General features: G+C 51.4%; 1 protein-coding gene across 1 annotated transcript in view; it reads left to right on the top strand.

The window, feature by feature from the left end:
* Positions 1-257: 257 nt before the first annotated feature.
* Positions 258-18689, top strand: part of LOC119104407 (cyclin-dependent kinase-like 4) — a 20189-nt gene continuing 1757 nt past the window's right edge. Inside the window, exons 1-9 of the mRNA XM_037228105.1 lie at positions 258-431; positions 1208-1405; positions 2946-3124; positions 4207-4319; positions 9464-9585; positions 12814-12936; positions 13169-13269; positions 13695-13847; positions 16698-16909. Of these exons, the coding sequence (XP_037084000.1) occupies positions 261-431; positions 1208-1405; positions 2946-3124; positions 4207-4319; positions 9464-9585; positions 12814-12936; positions 13169-13269; positions 13695-13847; positions 16698-16909 (1372 nt within the window). The 5' untranslated portion in view covers positions 258-260. The remainder of the gene's footprint in view (positions 432-1207; positions 1406-2945; positions 3125-4206; positions 4320-9463; positions 9586-12813; positions 12937-13168; positions 13270-13694; positions 13848-16697; positions 16910-18689) is intronic.

The raw sequence follows: 18689 nt of genomic DNA, 5'->3' as shown, positions 1-18689 counted from the left end.
GAAGCGGCCCGATGATCCAGAGGCTGCCAGATTTTAACTTCACTTGGAGACTTTTGTGCAGACATTTGTCTCGAGATTTTTTAGTTGCGGCGGTCGGTATCCGTTACGGAGCCGGTGTGCGTGAGGCTTCAGGCTTGAGATCATGCCTTAATCATGTTTACAGCGTGACACTGCGCTAGGCTTTAGCGCAGCATACCATTACTACCCCCTCCCCTACCCCACAGGAGCTCGCCGGCAACAGCGGCAAATCAACAGCAGCGATGGACAAGTACGACCAGCTGGGTATTGTGGGCGAAGGCTCGTACGGGGTGGTGCTGAAGTGTCGCCACCGCGAGTCGGGCAGGCTGGTGGCCATCAAACGCTTCCTCGAGGGCGAAGAGGACGATCCGCACGTCAGGAAGGTGGCCATGCGCGAGATACGTATGCTGAAGGTGGGCGGAGGATGCGAAGCACATCAGGAAAGAGCTGTTTGTGGATTGACCGTACCGAAGGTGGAATGCATCGCATTATAATTGATAAGCCAGATTATAACAATGTCTCTTTGTAAATGATGCATTCCCTACTTATCCAGAATGTTCGTGTAAATGTTTAACAGAATTGGCGTTGTCAGCATGTCATGCTATATTTCATCACTCCGCTTCCATTGGCTGCATGACAACATACGTTCAGCACGACGGGTTATCGCTGCTGGTCGCAGTACCGTTTTGAATGCACCAGGCTGATATCGTAGCATGTCGTGGTATCGCAGAATCTGTGTCACGAAAACAATTATTGTGGCGCAGTTAATTAATGCAACCAAACCCATATCCAAACATACTGGGACATGTCCCTGTTCACTGAAGACGGGAGGCAGGTCACAGGTCACAAGCTGCAGGTCGCATGCCACAGGTCGCTGGCCACAGGTCACAGGCTACAAGTCACATCAAAGGTTATAGACTACAGGTCATAGGCCACAGGCCATGCGTCACGGGCCGTAGGTCGCAGGTTAATGGTCAAAGGTTAAGGACCGCATGTCACAGGTCATAGGTCACAGGTCAAAAGTCGAAGACCATGGGTCACAGGCCGTAGGTCATAGGTCACAGGTTCAAGGTTAAGGATCACCGGTCACAGACCGTAGGTCACAGGTCAAAAGTTAAACATCATGGGTCACAGGCCGCTGGTTACAGACCGCTGGTCACAGGCCGCTGTAGCCCGGCTCTGCTTGCAGCGCCTGCGTCATGAGAACCTGGTCAACCTGCTGGAGGTGTTCCGGCGGAAGCGGAGGCTCTGCCTGGTGTTCGAATTTGTGGAGAACACGGTGCTGCACCTCCTGGAGGCGCGGGAGGTCGGCGGCCTGGAGGAGGCTAGCGTGCGCAGCTACATGCTGCAGGTGCTGCGGGCTCTGCTCTTCTGTCACGGACAGGGCGTGAGTAATCCGGTCTTCTGTCACGGACAGGGCGTGAGTAATCTGGTCTTCTGTCATGGACAGGGCGTGAGTAATCCGGTCTTCTGTCCGGACAGGGCGTGAGTAATCCGGTCTTCTGTCCGGACAGGGCGTGAGTAATCTGGTCTTCTGTCACGGACAAGGCATGAGTAGTCCGGTCTTCTGTCACGGACAGGGCGTGAGTAATCCGGTCTTCTGTCACGGACAGGGTGTGTCTGTTCTCCGTCACCGGCAGGGTGTGGGTGGTCTGGTCTCACACCACAATCAGTGCATCAGTAGTATGGCCTTCTGCAAAAGACTGGTGCATGGTCGGGTCGCTCAATTATCCCCTAGAGTTATCCTAGATGTATACATATATATCGGCAATACATATGCGTTGCCTGTCAACCATTTATTTGCTCGAGGGGAATTACATATAGCATTCTCATCGGTAATCATGATTCGCAAGCGACACGACTTTTACTCGTACGAGGTGCCGCAGCATGACGCCTTACTCAGCGCCCTCCCCTGTTTTGCGCTATTTTTGGATGACTAAATAACGTAAAAGGCTAATAAGACGTCGTCTGCAATGTGGGACCAGCGATAGGATGACCGAATTGCAGAGGTGAGTTGTTATCATATGGGTGAGACAAACAGCTGTGGCATTAAAACGGTATGACCGGGGGGTATCAAAACATAAGCAGATGAAGCCGCATGGACACCCTCGGGTGTCCATACTGCGGGGGTTGGCAGTGCATTATAATATTTCCCTTGCTTGTGACTGTGTGTAGTATGTGGAAGTGCACTTGCGTTTATCTCTCACGCACAGACAAACAAAACATTGTTTGAAAAATGGTTAGCTTTGGAATTGGCTTAGACCGGTGAGACCATATGACTCTAAACAATATTGATAGATCATATTCTAGATCATGTTATTCTAAGCCATATTATTCAAAGTGGTGCAAAAATTTCAACGTCTTGGATAAATGTGAGTGGTAGCAAATTTGTCTGAGTGTCGTTTAAGTTTCGTGGGGCAATCTCTGTCGGTTTAGCCTTTCGGTTCGGATCCCATAGCTTGTTGTATTCGAGGACGATCCTAGATAGTGCAATATTAGCCTTTTCTTGCATGGTGGTACTCTCACCCGTTGCAAAGTTCAAGCCTTTCAAAAGCGTGGCTGGCTAGGGGGCTGGGCGGAGCTGGAACAGCTGAAGATACAAAATATCTGATAGCTCATGTTAAACTCACTTTATCTGCGACCTCACTCGTAATAAATTACATGCTGTTGGGATGGTCGTCTGGAGTGGCTTGTCGCTAGCAATTCCGTGTGCTGCGCGTAACAGAACGTTTGTAATGGTTATCCAAGGTAATTTTTATACCAAACGAAACCGGGGTCAAATTTTTGCGGTCCAGTAGCCCGGAATGCAGCAAGCGTGCTTAAGACATGTCAGTTTTGTCGTTTGGTTATATTCACACTTCTCGATTTACGTTTCTTCTGTCCTTTTCAACTGTTATCTTTTAACTTCTGGCTTTTGTTTCCCGCAGGTCATTCACAGAGACATCAAGCCTGAAAATGTCCTAGTTTCCGGGAGCGGCGTTGTCAAATTGTGCGACTTTGGGTTCGCCAGGCCCCTGGCGGGTCCGGGCGAAAGCTGCACTGACTATGTCGCCACTAGATGGTATCGCGCTCCCGAGCTCCTGGTCGGCGACACCACATATGGCAAGTATGTAATCAGAACGTGGCAAAGGTCTGTACTTTCACTAGCAAATATAAATTAATTCTCGCCTGGTTGCCGTTCCCCTGTGCACCACTACGTGCACAATTTGGGGTTATGGCCTGTTATCCGCGGGTCCAAATGTATGTTTTAACTCGATACGTCTGTGTTTCGCACATATTGAAGGGCAAGCGCACCACCAGTAACTGAAAATTTACTCGAAATAGACAAAAGTTAACCACGCCACCAACAGTTTACTCAGACTGACCGCACCCATAATGCCTTGGACTGATCGGCGCATGGAACGAACCTTGCTTGCGTGCATATGGTGCGTGTTCACACGCGCTTGCATCACGTCCTACTTGCTCTTTGTTGGAGGTTCTGATAGCAATGGTCAAAAATCTGCCTTGACGTCATCACAAACATGTGAAGGAAAGATGGAGTAATGAGCCCCTGCGGTGCAGTGCGGCGCAGAATGCGTTTGAGACCTCTGAATCAACTACACTGACAGCTGGCGCCGCCAAACAGAGTGGATTTATCGATTCGTATTCGCTTCCTTGGACACCGACATATCAACAAAAGCTGACGAGGACAAAGCGCATTCAGTGGAAATGTAACGGGGACTGCAAATATTGACCCAAATCGTAAAGTATTGCTGTCCACGGGGAAGGGCTTTCTACGGGATTCGCGTGGTTCAACTTATTTGAGAGACGCGGCTAAACGCGTATCCATGCCATTAGCACCCGTTCTGATTTCATGATTATCCAAATGGGCATGTCACTATATGTAAGTTATTCCCGGAAGGCAGTCCCGAACCAGGACTGAGACTGGCCAAGCTGCTCATCAGGCGACAATTATTGATGTATATTGAAGCAAGCACCCATTGTGAGTGAGGTGTTAAGATCGTTTGTGGATTGGCATCCATCGACAGTGATCAGTCTGTAGCCAAGGGAATAAATGCCCGGGTGTCTGCTGCCAGGGAGGCGGATGCCTGGGCGACCAGATGTCTGGGTGTCTGCTGACGCTGACCTGTCTGCCGGCAGGGAGGTGGATGTCTGGGTGTCTGTTGACGCTGACTTGTCTGCCGGCAGGGAGGTGGATGTCTGGGCAGCCGGATGTCTGTTCGCGGAGATGGTGACGGGAGAGCCCCTGTTTCCCGGTGACAGTGACGTCGATCAGCTACATCACATTCTTCAGATCACTGGTACTTATGCGGTCGTACAACTACCAGCTCACATGCGATTCGGGTGTCGCCTGGCTACGCTAGGCGGCCGTGGTAAACGCGTAGACGTCAACTAAAGTGACGTCGTAGCTTCAGGGGAAGGGGTTAGCATGCTTGACCAACGGCTGTCAGGTAATGGGTTGGAGACTTTCAGTCAGCTGTATTTCAGTTTTTCTGCTACAGTCGACGTGTAGGGCTGAGATGTCAAAACGCATTCTGAAGAGTCTGTCAGAAAAGGAGGGAAACACATGATCGAAACAAGATCGGCACCGAACATTGCCATGGCTGTCCGACCCAGCTCAGTCTGATAACGAGTGATCTTTGCCGGAAGCCCAAGAACGCCTCTGAAGTCACGTGCGAATACGTATGGAATGTACCCGGCGCTGGTCGGTTTTCGTCCCCTCGTGTCCTTCCGTGAACGGCACTGCCAGCTTGCGGGAGGTGGGCAATCGCATGACAGGTGGTTGTTTAATGTCGGACTAGGTGAACGGGCCGCACAAAGGCAAGCCCTTTTCTAAGAATATTGCCATAAGTAGACATAGTTCGGCGAATGGTGGCCTTCATTCGACAGCAGTCCCTCCGCACCACGAGCGCCAATTTGTCGGCGAAACTCGCCGGCACTCGCGGTAGGGGAAGGGGGTACGATCGGACCTTGATGGGCTAGTTCTCAAACAGCCACCGACGTCTGAGCCTCTTCTTAGTAAATTAACTAAAAAAGCGTTTTTTGGCACCTTTCAATTCCTCGTTATTTCAGAAAAATACCGGGGTAACGGTCTTCACCACCCAATATCGTTTCCTCAAGCTACACTTCATGGAGTTTCAACCCAATCCTGCGCCTTGTGTTGTGTAGTTGTGGGATTGTGGGATTGGGACGCCCTGGCTCTGCACCCCGGCCTGCCGACCTGGGGATGTCGGTGCGCCAGTTTCGGCGGTCGGGTCCGCTGCTTGTCTGACATGTCAGCCTACTGGTGCCCTGTGTGCGGAACACAAAGGCCGGGTGTCAGCTGGCATGGTGCTCAAACTCTCACGAAAAAACGCACCAGAAGCCCCTGCGGCACACCAGACCGTCATGCCACTTACTTGATCGCGGTAAACATTGTGATTGACCCCATTTCGCGCTGTTTGGCCGCGGCAAGTACGTTATTGTTCATAAATACATATTGTTCTGGGTGGCATACCGAGGTCTTGTTGAACAGATACCGAGTTCTTTCCCGGAAAGAGCAGATTCACTGTCATTGTGAGCTCGATTAAAACACGGCTGCGGCAGCGTGCCGTGACTCATGCAGTGAGCGGACGAGTGCGACTTTTTGCCGATGATTTCTTCCATGCAATCAACGAAAGTGAGCTCGTGCATTGTGTGTTTTCCCTTTGTTGCACTGACACAGGCTATCAGTGGTTCTTTTGTCGTCCATCGATGACACCATTGCGAATGCTACATTGACAACACAAACTGAAGTCTGTGCAATGCTATGATAGGTTACTCTAAGCAGCTGTGCAAACGTTATTGTCACATTTTTCAGAAGCATGTTTTTCTATGACGCAGGGAAGCATTTACAAGTTGCAAACATACGTTTTTTTATATTTTTCAATCAGCACAGTCTGTAAAAGCACAAGGAGCATGAATCAATTGATTCAATTCTTCTAATAAATTCAAAAAATCAAGCAATCGTCCTGTGAGACCACAAGGAGCATAAAAGCTAAGCACTTACCTGTACATAAACGTTCATCGCTGATAGACGTGACTGAAACGAGACGCAAAGCTCTCGTCTAAAACTTGTCTTTTAAAGTTCAGGAGTTGTATTTGAAAGTAAAGTCAAAGTAGCGTGCTACCTTTGTTTGTGGGTTGGACGTCTCATCGTCGCTATGCGAAAGGCTTATTTTGATTGTGCAGGTGTTGTTCATGTCCAACCGCACAACTATCTTTAGCCAAATGGGACGCAAAATTGCTCCATCGGTAAACAATAAAATTGTCCGTAGTAGCTTATTTCTATTGAAGAAAGAAGCCTACGCCATTTACATGGTGCAGCAACTCGTTTTAGCCATTGACCTGTGGCGTTATGTACTGGAGACTAACGCCGTTATGAAGCCGCTCGGCAAACTTTCGATACTTCAGTGCTGAGAATTTGAGCGTTTGCTGCAGTGTAACCTACCGGGTTTGTCGTAATTGTCGCCGCGAAAACAAATTTTCACAGATCTTATTCGTAAGTATCTGTAGCCTATGGCAAATAACTTCAGTTTGTTAGATAGTTACTATCGTGTCGTGTTGTTTGTGGTCACCACAGACGTGGCAAAATACAAATCAGTTCTTAATAACTTGCTTTGCATGACGTTGGTGCGCAATTGATCGGTTTAACAGGCGATTGTCCACGCTCCAGATGCTGAACAATCCGTTTAACCACATGCAATGGGTGATGTGGGTTGCGGTAATGTACACTGGGCGGGGAGGGGCTGTCTCTTCCTTAGATCTTAAGACTCACGGATCCCATCCCCCGAAACTGACGCTGAATTGTTCATAACGCGGAATAGACCAACATCACATAGGAATTGAAGGGGAGCGAAATGTTTTTATTCCTGAGGTATTTTCCATCATTAATTGGTGCCGTGGATATGGACTGCTGTGCCTGGAGGTAACGTAGCTCCGTAGGCACTATACGCATGTTTACGTTCGTATGATTATTTTTGTTAGCTGAAAAATCGTAAACGTATCTGGTTAGTGCAAATGTGTCGTTTCTGATAAAACCGTTTTTAGGAATTTAGGCATTCTAACGCACCATTCAATGATCGTTTTCCGTATGTGCAATGATACATTTCATAGCGAATCAGTTTTATCAAAGATATATCCGGAAATGTATTTAAGTAGAAGCAGTAACACAGGAAACTGAGGATGTCCTTTTATTGGAACAGGGCGCTGCAACGCGGAGCGCATTTATTAAATGCATGCACCAGAGTTATACCCAAGGAGTTATAGGGGAGGAGACAAAACCACATCTGGCAAAGTGAAGTTACCTATACTTACATGAAGTTCCGCTGTCATTTCGTCCTTCCCTCCCTACCCGGGCACCGACTAACACAAAAAGATAAAATGCTTCTTCGGCGTGAATAATGCATAAGCCTGCTTTAATTGAAACACAGATAAACCTAGATAGGTAGATACACATCTAGTTATTTGGCCAAACGCCCACCACCTCGTTTTGTTGCATCTGGGCTTGTCTCTGACACTGATGATCTAGCTGCCTGGGATTGTCTCTGGTGCTAATGATCTAGCCACCTGGGCTTGTCTCTGGCACTGATGATCTAGCCACCTGGGCATGTCTCGGGCACTGATAATCTAGCTAGCGGGACGGTACAGAGCCCGGCGGACCCGTCCAGGGCTCGGGGGGACGGGCCGGTGCAGAGCCCGGCGGACCCGTCCAGGGCCCGGCGGGCCGGTCCATAGCCCCGGGGGACGGGCTGGTACAGGGCCCGCCGGGCCGGTACAGAGCCTGGCGGGCCGGTACAGAGCCTGCCGGGCCGGTACAGAGCCTGCCGGGCAGGTACAGAGCCCGGCGGGCCGGTACAGAGCCCGGCGCGCGTGATCGCCACCGCCCTGTGCCGCTGTGTATTGACTGGCTGGACTGGCGCGCTGCTGGTCGGGCCCGCCGGCCGTCACGCCTCGTCGGGTCGGGCCGCACCGGGACCCGCCATTTTCCGCTCTGGCGGCCGGCCGGCGCCGTCGCCGCGGCGCGTCACTTCGCGCCCGCTTTTCACGGGTCCTCGCACACCAGCGCCCCGCGCGCCGCGACGGGCTTCATTCAGCACATGTGGCTGCGAAGCGGCGGGCCCAGCGGAGGCGGCTGCGAAGCGGCTGCTTCGGCCGTACTGCTTGCCAGCTGACTTGCTTCCGAAAACGGATCGCCGGTGATTTGGGAACGGTAGGCAATGATTGCCTGGGCCGCTCCGAGCGACTTCGGGAGGCCCGTCTTTTCGCCACGCCAGCGCACGCTGTTGATGTGGCCATGGCCCCAGATGCCCGCCACCTGCGCACACGGCATCGAGAACTGCGATGAGGCGTGATTAGTCAGAAACAATAGAGCTTGGACTGCGCCGCATCACACTGGCGCACTGCGGGTCCGGCAAACGGTGCCCGCCCCGCGGGGGCGGCGGTGGCGGCGTGCGGTTCTGACACCTGTTGGTGCCTTGGAATGCGGCCGGATGTCCCTGGACATGCCATCGGCGCCGTGTAACGATTTATGTGAGCCGCTTAAAATGTGCCGCTTAAGTCGTGGCACATATTAAGCGCCACGACCTAATATCTCCGGCTCCCACATTGCGAAAGTTAAGTCCCGGAATGAATCAGGGCAGCATAACCAGCCAGAGCGTGTCTAACCAACCGTCCATGATTTATTTTCTGTGTTACGTGGGTCAGTAGCAGATCCTGTGAAATGCGCGGGAGCATATCCGTAAAAGCCCGTCCCCATAAATGACAGACCCAAAGTTGGGAATGAACCAAAAACGTCTTACGCATACCGATATATCGCCCTCAGTGTTTGTTCTTGTCCACGGCGTATTTCTTTGAGCAATTATGCTTATGGCCAGCGTCCTTATATCCGAGTCATCATATCTGTTTCTGTGCATTGTTTATGCCCCTGAACTTTTCGCACCCGTGTCCAAACTACGGCGTGCCGCGTACTCTCACTCGTGCCCGAAGCACGTGCTGTATGCTCGTACTTTTGGCGGAAGCACTCGCTGTGCACTCGTACTCCTGCTCTGCTCACTTTCCCTGGGCCTCTTTCCATGTCTTTTGCACGAACCACCACCAGTTCCCGGGTCCTGTTCACGCCCTGTTCCGTGTCCGTCCCAAGCCATTTTTACACCCCCTGCGCTCGTCCCTAGACCCTGTTCACCTCTCCTGCGCCAGTTTCCAGGCCCTGTTCACCTCCCCTCCCCAGCTCCCCTGGCCCTGTTCACCTCCCATGTCAAAGCCCCCAGGCCCTGTTCACCTCCCTTCCCAACCCCCAGGCCATGTTCACCTCCCTTTCCCAACCCCCAGGCCCTGTCCACCTCCCCTGCCCCAGCACTCTGTTCACCACCTCTCAGCAGGCTCTGTTCACGTTGGCCGTGACTGTACGCAGGGCCGCTGTGTCCAGCCCACGTGGCTCGAGCCGGCTACAGAGCTGCCGCTCACGGCCTGCGGCTGAGGGGAGCCGGCCGGCCCCTGTTCGCCAACAAGTTCCCGAACTGGCCACCACATCAGCTGCAGCTGCTGCAGGTGAGAGCAGCTACGGAACACCCGACGGCAGTCTTGTGAACGTCCGATCATAGTCTGATGGACGTCCAATGGTAGTTTGTTGGGCGTCCGACGATAGTCTGTTGGGCGTCCGACGGCAGTCTGGTGAACGTCCGATGATAGTCTGATGAACGTCCGACGATAGCCTGTTGGGCGTCCGACGGCAGTCTGGTGAACGTCTGACGATAGTCCGTTGGGCGTCCGATGGTAGTCTGTTGGGCGTCCGATGATAGTCTGTTGGGCGTCCGACGATAGTCTGTTGGGCGTCCGACGGCAGTCTGGTGAACGTCCGATGATAGTCTGATGAACGTCCGACGATAGCCTGTTGGGCGTCCGACGGCAGTCTGGTGAACGTCTGACGATAGTCCGTTGGGCGTCCGACGATAGTCTGTTGGGCGTCCGACGGCAGTCTGGTGAACGTCCGATGATAGTCTGATGAACGTCTGACGATAGCCTGTTGGGCGTCCGACGGCAGTCTGGTGAACGTCTGACGATAGTCCGTTGGGCGTCCGATGGTAGTCTGTTGGGCGTCCGATGATAGTCTGTTGGGCGTCCGACGGTAGTCTGTTGGGCGTCCGATGGTAGTCTGTTGGGCGTCCGATGGTAGTCTGTTGGGCGTCCGATGATAGCCTGTTGGGCGTCCGACGGTAGTCTGTTGGCGTCCGATGGTAGTCTGTTGGGCGTCCGATGATAGTCTGGTGGGCGTCCGGCGGTAGTCTGTTGGGCGTCCGATGATAGTCTGTTGGGTGTCCGATGGTAGTCTGTTGGGCGTCCGATGATAGTCTGTTGGGCGTCCGATGATAGTCTGTTGGGCGTCCGATGATAGTCCTGGGAAGGTTTGATCATAGTCCGGTACATGTCCGATAATACTGCGGTGAACGTTTGGAGAGAGTGTGTTGAGCTGCGGTGAACGGCTATCGGTAATTCGGTACTCACCGGTACAGAAGTAGCTCACTGTGGCTGGGGACTCCGATTCACAGAATTCGAATAGAGCGGAATAAACTTGTCATTCGCTCCATTGCATCGCATCAGTTCATTGTTTTTATTTTTATCAGAATCCACTTCCGACCTCACCTTCCCTGAGGTCGAGTCTGAAACTTATCGGGAAGGGATGATCAACAGGCTATTTCGCTGTCAAAAGGCAACAGCAGCATGATAGCTAACATAACCTCGTTAAAATGTGTTCAAGGAGGCTGCAAACAAAATGTCAAAATACCTAAGCTTCCCAAAGTTAGCTAGTGAACCCCCCCCCCCCCTTTCACCTGCTTCCAGAAGCAGAAGCAAAAACTATCAATCACGCTCAATGGTTCGTTTGCGCTGCCTCCTCTGCCCGCATTGACTGTTCGCCACCAATCACGTTGAAGACCGGAACGTGTATCAACAGCAGATGTTGTTTTTGCATCTGACACGGCAACGTTCGATCGGGTTCCGTCTTAACTCCGAAAATGTTGTTTAAGTCAATGTAGTGAGAGTAACTGAGACGTGCATGAGTTGAGGAGTAGGCCTTGCAACAATTTATTTCCCTTTGTATTATCATTTTATAATGAGGAGAGCCTTATGGTTCATATAGCAAGTTTAATTTGTCATAGTGAGAGTAATTGAGACTTTTATGAGTTGAGGAGTAGCCCCTGCAGCGCTTGATTTTCCCTTTTATTATCAGTTTATAATGTGGAGAGCCTTATGGTACATACAGCAGGTTTCATGTGGTGATTGGTACGTGGTGCCTTCCATTGCAAAATAATGGAATTTTTCCATTTCAGTAATGGGACTCTGAATTACTATACCATAACGGCTTGACATTAGAAATGCGCCGCGATACCAATACTACTGATGCACGATGATCGCTCGCTAATTGCCCATAGTGGCCACGGCGAAGAAAACTCCGTAGAAATATCACGCCGTAAACTGCAAGCGCCTGGCAGCAATAAATGTTATGGAATATTTATGGGGGAGAGCATTATGAGCACGATCATTATGAGAGGCGTTGGGCTCCAGCTAGCAATATGACCAGAGCATGCGAAAGTTAAGATGCGGCCGCCCATTGTCCACTCGGTAGGTGATAGAAAGCTGTCATATCTCGTCTGGTGACGGCGATTTTTATCGACGAAAAGATCATTGCTAGTTTGCGGCTGCGGCTTTTTCCCGACGTTCCGGGATTTTATGTTTTGTCAAAACAATAATGCTTTCGTCAACAGGTTGTCAAAGAGGGGTTCAAGCGTGCGTCACAAAATGACTAAAACGCTTAAAGTGGCGTCGGTCTTGGCAAACTGACTGAAAAAGCGTCAGGCGGCGTGTTGTAACCACGGTGAGGCATGATAACTGAGGTCCCTTCAAGTAAACACGAGCACACACGAGAGCATCCCCACACAACATGCGCGTATGTACGCACGTCATTTCTATCGGCTCCGGCTGGTGGCTGCTCACGCCGCCGACACCATGGGCAAAATGCACACAAAGATGGCTTCCATGGCAAAAACACAGCTACGATTCTCATGGCGGCGATAAATGATGAATATGCCCAGCTTTGTGCAGCTGGTAGATGCAGCTGTTTGTAGCTGCTGGAGCACAGTACGATCCGAAAGACCGCTGCCCTCAGGCGAGCTGGGGTGATTCCACCAACCGAATGGACAGTACGCGGCCGCCGCAGTAGAGCACATTTTTCAGTTGGTTTGCCAGAAAATCGGTACTTATGCAAATACAGCAGCTCAGCGATCTAAAATCGTCAATAAAGACCCAGCAGTTTCATTTGGAATTGCATTGTCAACTGTTGTCCATCATCGGCATATCAATAATATAAGGGGACTGCAGAGTCGGAATAATTCAACGCCGCCGGGCTGGATCTATGTGGCTTTACCTCTGTGATATGTTCTGACCCAATATCAACATTAGTGACGGAAGAGCCCTGCCTGTGGCCGTTCGACCGTATTGATCTGAACACTAACATGGCCAGCTTGAGCCGGGATGATTACCTCCCTTGAGCCACCGTCACGCACACGTCTAATGATCCAGTGACCGCTGGCTGACCTGTAGGCTTGTCTAGAAATGAACCCGGCCTTTCTGATGCTGCGTGACCTCTGGCTGGCCTGCAGATCTATCTAGAGACGACCCCCGACCCTTCTGATGGCTCGGTGACCTCCAGCTGGTTTGCAGCCCTGTCTAGGTATAAACCCCGGCCATTCTGATGCTAGGTGATCTCTGGCTGGTTTGCAGGCTTGTTTAGAGATGGACCCTTGCCAGCGGCCAGACTGTGCCGTTCTCGTCCAGCATGAATACTTCACACACGACCAGTTCGCCGACAGACACATGGACGAGATCACCAGAAGAATACAGCAGGTATTTTTGAATCAAGGAGGTTCCAGTGGATGCGCCCGCGCAACATACGACGTTTGAATTGCAAAATAAACCTAGATTCAGCAAGAATTTGGTTGTATTCAGGGACAGGCCCTTAATGGCAAACATCTTATTATAGGTAGACAACACTGGAGAAATGAGCTGATAGCAACGGTTGAAACGCAGACACACTGTCAACGCCTGATTTTTTCTGACAATTGTTCGCACTGTCTAGGAGTTTTCAACAACTACGCATCGACGAAAACTCGGCAATATCTCGCTCTTTAAGAAGAAAATCGATAGCAAGCTTTCCAACGGCAAAGAAAACGAAGAAAAGTGAGTAGCGGATGGTTTGCATTCGCTGCCTTTTATTTCAAGTTCTGTGCATAGCATTGCAGAAAGATTATCTTCCTATATTTCTCTCTACGTCTATCTATATAACGTGTTACGTAAGCAAAATATGTGCTGGGATATGACAACGTGCGTGTTCCGCTTCCGCCACATGATCTCTCATTGTCACAGGCGTGGTCTTCGCTCTCTTTCCCTGAATGGTGTGTGACCCCACCGTTGCCGGTCCTCCGTGGATGGTGTGTGACCCTGCCGCCGCTGGTCCTCTGTGGATGGTGTGTGACCCTGCCGCCGCCGGTCCTCTGTGGATGGTGTGTGACCCTTCCGCCGCTGGTCCTCTGTGGATGGTGTGTGACCCTGCCGCCGCCGGTCCTCTGTGGATGGTGCTTGACCCCACCGCCGCCGGTCCCCAGGCCCGCCCGCCGACCGGACGCCCGTCAGACGGTAGGCAGCGCCGCCGGCCCGGCCCCGATCCCGCCCATTGGTCAGCCAGCCGCAGTGCCAGTGACGTCATACAGCTGGGTCAAGGACGGTCTGGCCGGATGGAGCATCCTCGGCCTTGGCAGGTACCGCACACAGCAAACTGTTACGGCTGCTTTGATTGTAAATTTGTGAAGTGAGGACTGTTTTGGTTCTGCTGAGTTCCATCTGACAATGCCGCCTTCGTGACCGGGGGGGGGGGGGGGGGGGAGCCATGGCGGACTGGGTATTCACCGGCGCTGGGTGCGGGTGCCAGAGACGGTGCATTGCTTGCCCTTACTGGCATGAAAAGGTCAAGTGGAAGGTGATCAGCTAGGATCACCGCGTCGCTTTGGACGGCCGTGTCGTGTCATTGTGTGGCAGGTCCTTGGCTGGCCGCGTCGCATCACTGTATGGCGCGTCCTTGGATGACCGCGTCGCATCATCATGTGGCACGCCATTGGCTGGCCGCGTCTTATCATTATGTGGCACGTCCTTGGCTGGCCGCGTCGCATCATTTTGTGGCACGTCCTTGGCTGGCCGCGTCGCATCATTATGTGGCACGTCCTTGGCTGGCCGCGTCGCATCATTATGTGGTACGTCCTTGGCTGGCCGCGTCGCATCATTATGTGGCACGTCCTTGGCTGGCAGCGTCGCATCATTATGTGGTACGTCCTTGGCTGGCCGCGTCGTATCAATATGTGGCACGTCCTTGGCTGGCCGCGTCGCATCATCATGTGGCACGTCCTTGGCTGGCCGCGTCGCATCAATATGTGGCACGTCCTTGGCTGGCCGCGTCGCATCATTATGTGGTACGTCCTTGGCTGGCCGCGTCGCATCATTATGTGGCACGTCCTTGGCTGGCCGCGTCGCATCATTATGTGGTACGTCCTTGGCTGGCCGCGTCGCATCAATATGTGGCACGTCCTTGGCTGGCCGCGTCGCATCATCATGTGGCACGTCCTTGGCTGGCCGCGTCGCATCATTATGTGGCACGTCCTTGGCTGGCCGCGTCGCATCATTATGTGGTACGCCCTTGGCTGGCCGCGTCGCATCAATATGTGGCACGTCCTTGGCTGGCCGCGTCGCATCATCATGTGGCACGTCCTTGGCTGGCCGCGTCGCATCAATATGTGGCACGCCATTGGCTGGCCGCGTCGCATCATTATGTGGCACGTCCTTGGGCGGCCGCGTCGCATCATTATGGGGACGGCAGTGTGTCGCGCTGTGTGCGGCACGCTGCTGCACTCCTCTCTCGCGAAATGGTTAAGGCCAAGTTATCCGTTGAACTGAATGGCACGATTTGGGTGACGCATTCCGGGTTTACGCAACATGCTTTGCTTGGGAAGCACCCCGAACCACATAAAGTCCCATGCACTCGGTTTCAAGCAACATTTTTCGAGTGGTTTGCATGGGTGGTTTTGCGCTTCAAAATGCCCCCTTAAGTAGAGCTTGCTGTGTATACCCTCAAGACATTACCCTTCTTGTATCAGGCATCTGGTAATTTTGCCGCGGCCTTTTCTGTGGAGAGCGCTGCAGGGGTGTGCGCGTCGTGCAGTGCCACGACATGTCCACCGCGGGCTAGGCTGGCCTTCGTCGGCTGGTTACAACTGACCTTTTCATACCAGTCTGGCCACCCAACGCACCCGTCCTAGAAATCGTACCCAGCGCCGATGGTCCACCACATGAACGCTTTTTTACAAAAAGCATTGAGGTATGCATATCTGCGTCACCAGAAGAAGAAAAAAATGACGAGAAAAAAACACGCGATGAACTTTGTTTTCCGTATGCGTATTTATGACCAGGACTCTTCCGCGCCAGGCCAACCCACCACCAGCAGCTTACTGGCCGTGCGAAGTACTTAACGCTGTTTATTATTTATCAGTCCCAGTCACCCGTTTTCCGCTTGATTACCATTTCCAAGTTTGTTGTCGTTAATTCTAGGAGATTCTAAAAGCTTACGCCTAGTTTTGCTAAGTTTGCACAGATAAGCGCAGAAGCCATAATGATAGGGTCATCTGGATTCGTATGTGTAATGCAGAAGAAGTAATCTTGCATGTCATTTGTTACATATTTTACCAACATCTCTCAGTCCACACCCATGCCAGATCGCATACATGCCAAGTTTTCGTAGGGGTCTGCCTTATCCACCCGTTATCTACCGATAATACGCATTCTTCAGCGTGGAATGAGCGAAGCAATAAAAACATTACAGTGGTGATATGTCATCATTAGCATAGTGCCAAAACTAAGCCGGGTAGTCAAACCAATATATTGAATACCGTCGGCCGACAGCATTGTTGCAGTGTCAGCTGATAGCTCTGTAAGGTACAAGTGTGCTACCAAATGCACACGATCACACTCTGCGACAGTGATTATGGGTAGTTTTCAACGCTGCCTTACGTTCGCCGTCATGTTTCTGACAGGCCTGGCGCCTTCAATGATGTGCCGTTAGGAGGCCAAATGAACGAAATAGGGTCCGACACCTGACAACAAAGCTTCGTTGCCACCAGGTCGGGGTGTAATGGTCGAATAGTTTGCACCTTCCGCTCCCACCTGGGGACCAGGGCTTGAGTGCCGGTAGAGCCATGACCTGTAAGCGCTTATATTATCCGTGCAGTCGTTGGTGCTCTATGAAAGTGTGCACGACGACGTGGGTCGAGAACCCTGGACAAGCATCCCATAGCCGGCCACTGCCACCGGTGGAAACATGTAATCAAAGGCCGAAGGATATTTGCTTCTAGAAAGCGTGCAGTCAGACCTGGCTGAGGCGTAGCGCATAAGACAAAAATGTCATGATAAATGGCTCACGTTTGACTCACTCTGCCTGTGGTCTCGCTCGAAACAACATGTGGATGGCCATGGATTTGCCCGGCCTGTGCAGACGTTATATAGCTGCGCCTCCCTCCTCAATGCTCAGTGCCACCGCGTAGCCTACATGACGCCGGCGGTTTCAGGAGTAAGCAGCAGCCCCCATCCCGGTCCAAGACACCGGCTGCTGGACGGGCAGCAGGGAACTCCGGTCCGGGCCTGTCCGGTCGAGGTCGGGATGTGACGGCACGAGGCCCCGCCCCCTCGCAGCTGCGGCCGACCGTGCTTGAGCTCATCCGCCAGCAGCGCCGCCAAGCGGAGGATCCCGGAGTCACGTTGCCCAACGTGCGGGGCGCCGGTGAGAACAAGTAATAATAAGTTTGGTGAAGCGACGCCCGTTTTTGCGGCAAATCGGTACTCTGGTCGCTGCCATTTGCCTAGCTTTTGAGTGTCGCATCCTCCATAATGCAATGGTTTTAAGAATGTAACCCTACCTTCTTTTCATTCGCATGAAGATTCAAATTCACGAAGGAGAAAAGCTTGCAAAAATGTCAGCGTTATAGCACGCTCCCAGTTTTTTAACGTCCACGTATTGCCGCTCTCTAGTCAATTTTCTCTCTCTATGGCTTCGGCTAATCATGCATGATCAGTGACGACTCAAGTCGAACATTCCGACAACAGTCTAAAAAGCGAAACCACAATAGAGCATGTAAGATCTCCGAAATCGATGCTTAAAGATTGATGTTTTCTCTTACGAAAGGCGTATCATCCGCTGAGATTCCACTAATGTCCAATATTTCCAGCAGCGGGTGGACTTTGGTGAAGCTTCAGAGGTGAAAAATTCGTTTCCGGCTCTATTTCGGAACATGTTTTGAAGTCTTTCACATTTATTGTTATGCTGACCGTGTCCCAGCTTTGCGCAAATCAAACTAGAATTACCTGAGTCATAACGGCGATTTCTGCGTCATTCGGTTACATTCACGGTGTGAATGTTTTATCTTAGTAGCAGATGATACAGGCTGATGTGCATGATCTGGCCCAATCCAATGCAGCTGTCTTTTAAAGTGGCTTTTCAAGGTCTTTTTTCAAGGTCTTTTTTATGTGATAATTTTAAATCCGTGGCGGTCAGCCACTGGAACAGAATATTTCTCAAGATAATTGGCATCGGTCTCTCACATTCCAACGCCATGCTGTGTAATATGCCGCATATAGCATACACATTTTGCATATTTGCTAGATTCCGTACCTGTATATCAAAGTTAAAATTCGTTCGAATGTAGTCGGCATCGATTTTTCAAATTAAGTGAACGAAAGTCCATGTGCTCTGAAGATGTAGTTTTAAAGCCGTAACATTTCAGACCACTTTGACAGAACATTTTAAATGCCGGAAGAATATCGGCGTATTTGCTGTTTGGCAATTTGACCTTCACCTTGGACATTTCATTTTTTCAGTCCGCATCCCTCTGGGCTCTCTGCCTATGCAGCTTGACCTTATTCCAACGCATGTATATTGAAAGTGCCTCATCCTAGCTCAGTCTAATTCAGTCCCTCAAACATAAAACAACTTGCATTGTTAAAGATCAGTTCAGCAACGGATCAGTCGCAAATATCTCGGTTGTTTGGCTACATCAATTTCTGGTTGTGTAAATCAGGTAACATGTGCCTTTTTCTTATCGGGTATCGCAGTAATCAGCATCAACCTTGACTGCATTTGTCATTGTCATCATTTGTGTAACTGCTACCCAAAGTTCCTAACATTCTTCTATTTAGCAATTAAACCACATGCGCCTGTCACCAGTAACCCGGGCTGAATCGAAGACGAGTAACAGGGTGTCGATGTCGTCGCCGATGCCGACGTCATCGAAGCGCCTAGCCAGTTCGACTGCGCAAGTCACTGCATCTGATCTCCGTTTCACGGTAAGCGCTTCTGATCTCCGTTCTGCGGCAAGCGCTTCTGATCTCTGCTCCACAGAAATCGCTGCTGATCTCCGTTCCACAGTAAGCGTTCCTGATCTCTGCTCCACAGAAAGCGTTTCTGATCTCCCTCCGCGAAAAGCGCTTCTTAACTCCGCTCTACGGTAAGCGCTTCTGATCCCCGTTTCACAGCAAGCGCCTCTGGTCTCCGTTCCACGGTAAGT

Source organism: Pollicipes pollicipes, unplaced genomic scaffold (assembly GCF_011947565.3).
Source record: "Pollicipes pollicipes isolate AB1234 unplaced genomic scaffold, Ppol_2.1 Scaffold_6052;HRSCAF=7182_pilon_pilon_pilon, whole genome shotgun sequence".
Lineage (NCBI taxonomy): Eukaryota > Metazoa > Arthropoda > Thecostraca > Pollicipedomorpha > Pollicipedidae > Pollicipes > Pollicipes pollicipes.
The sequence above is the reverse complement of the archived record's forward strand: the minus strand, read 5'-3'. Positions and strand labels throughout refer to the sequence as shown.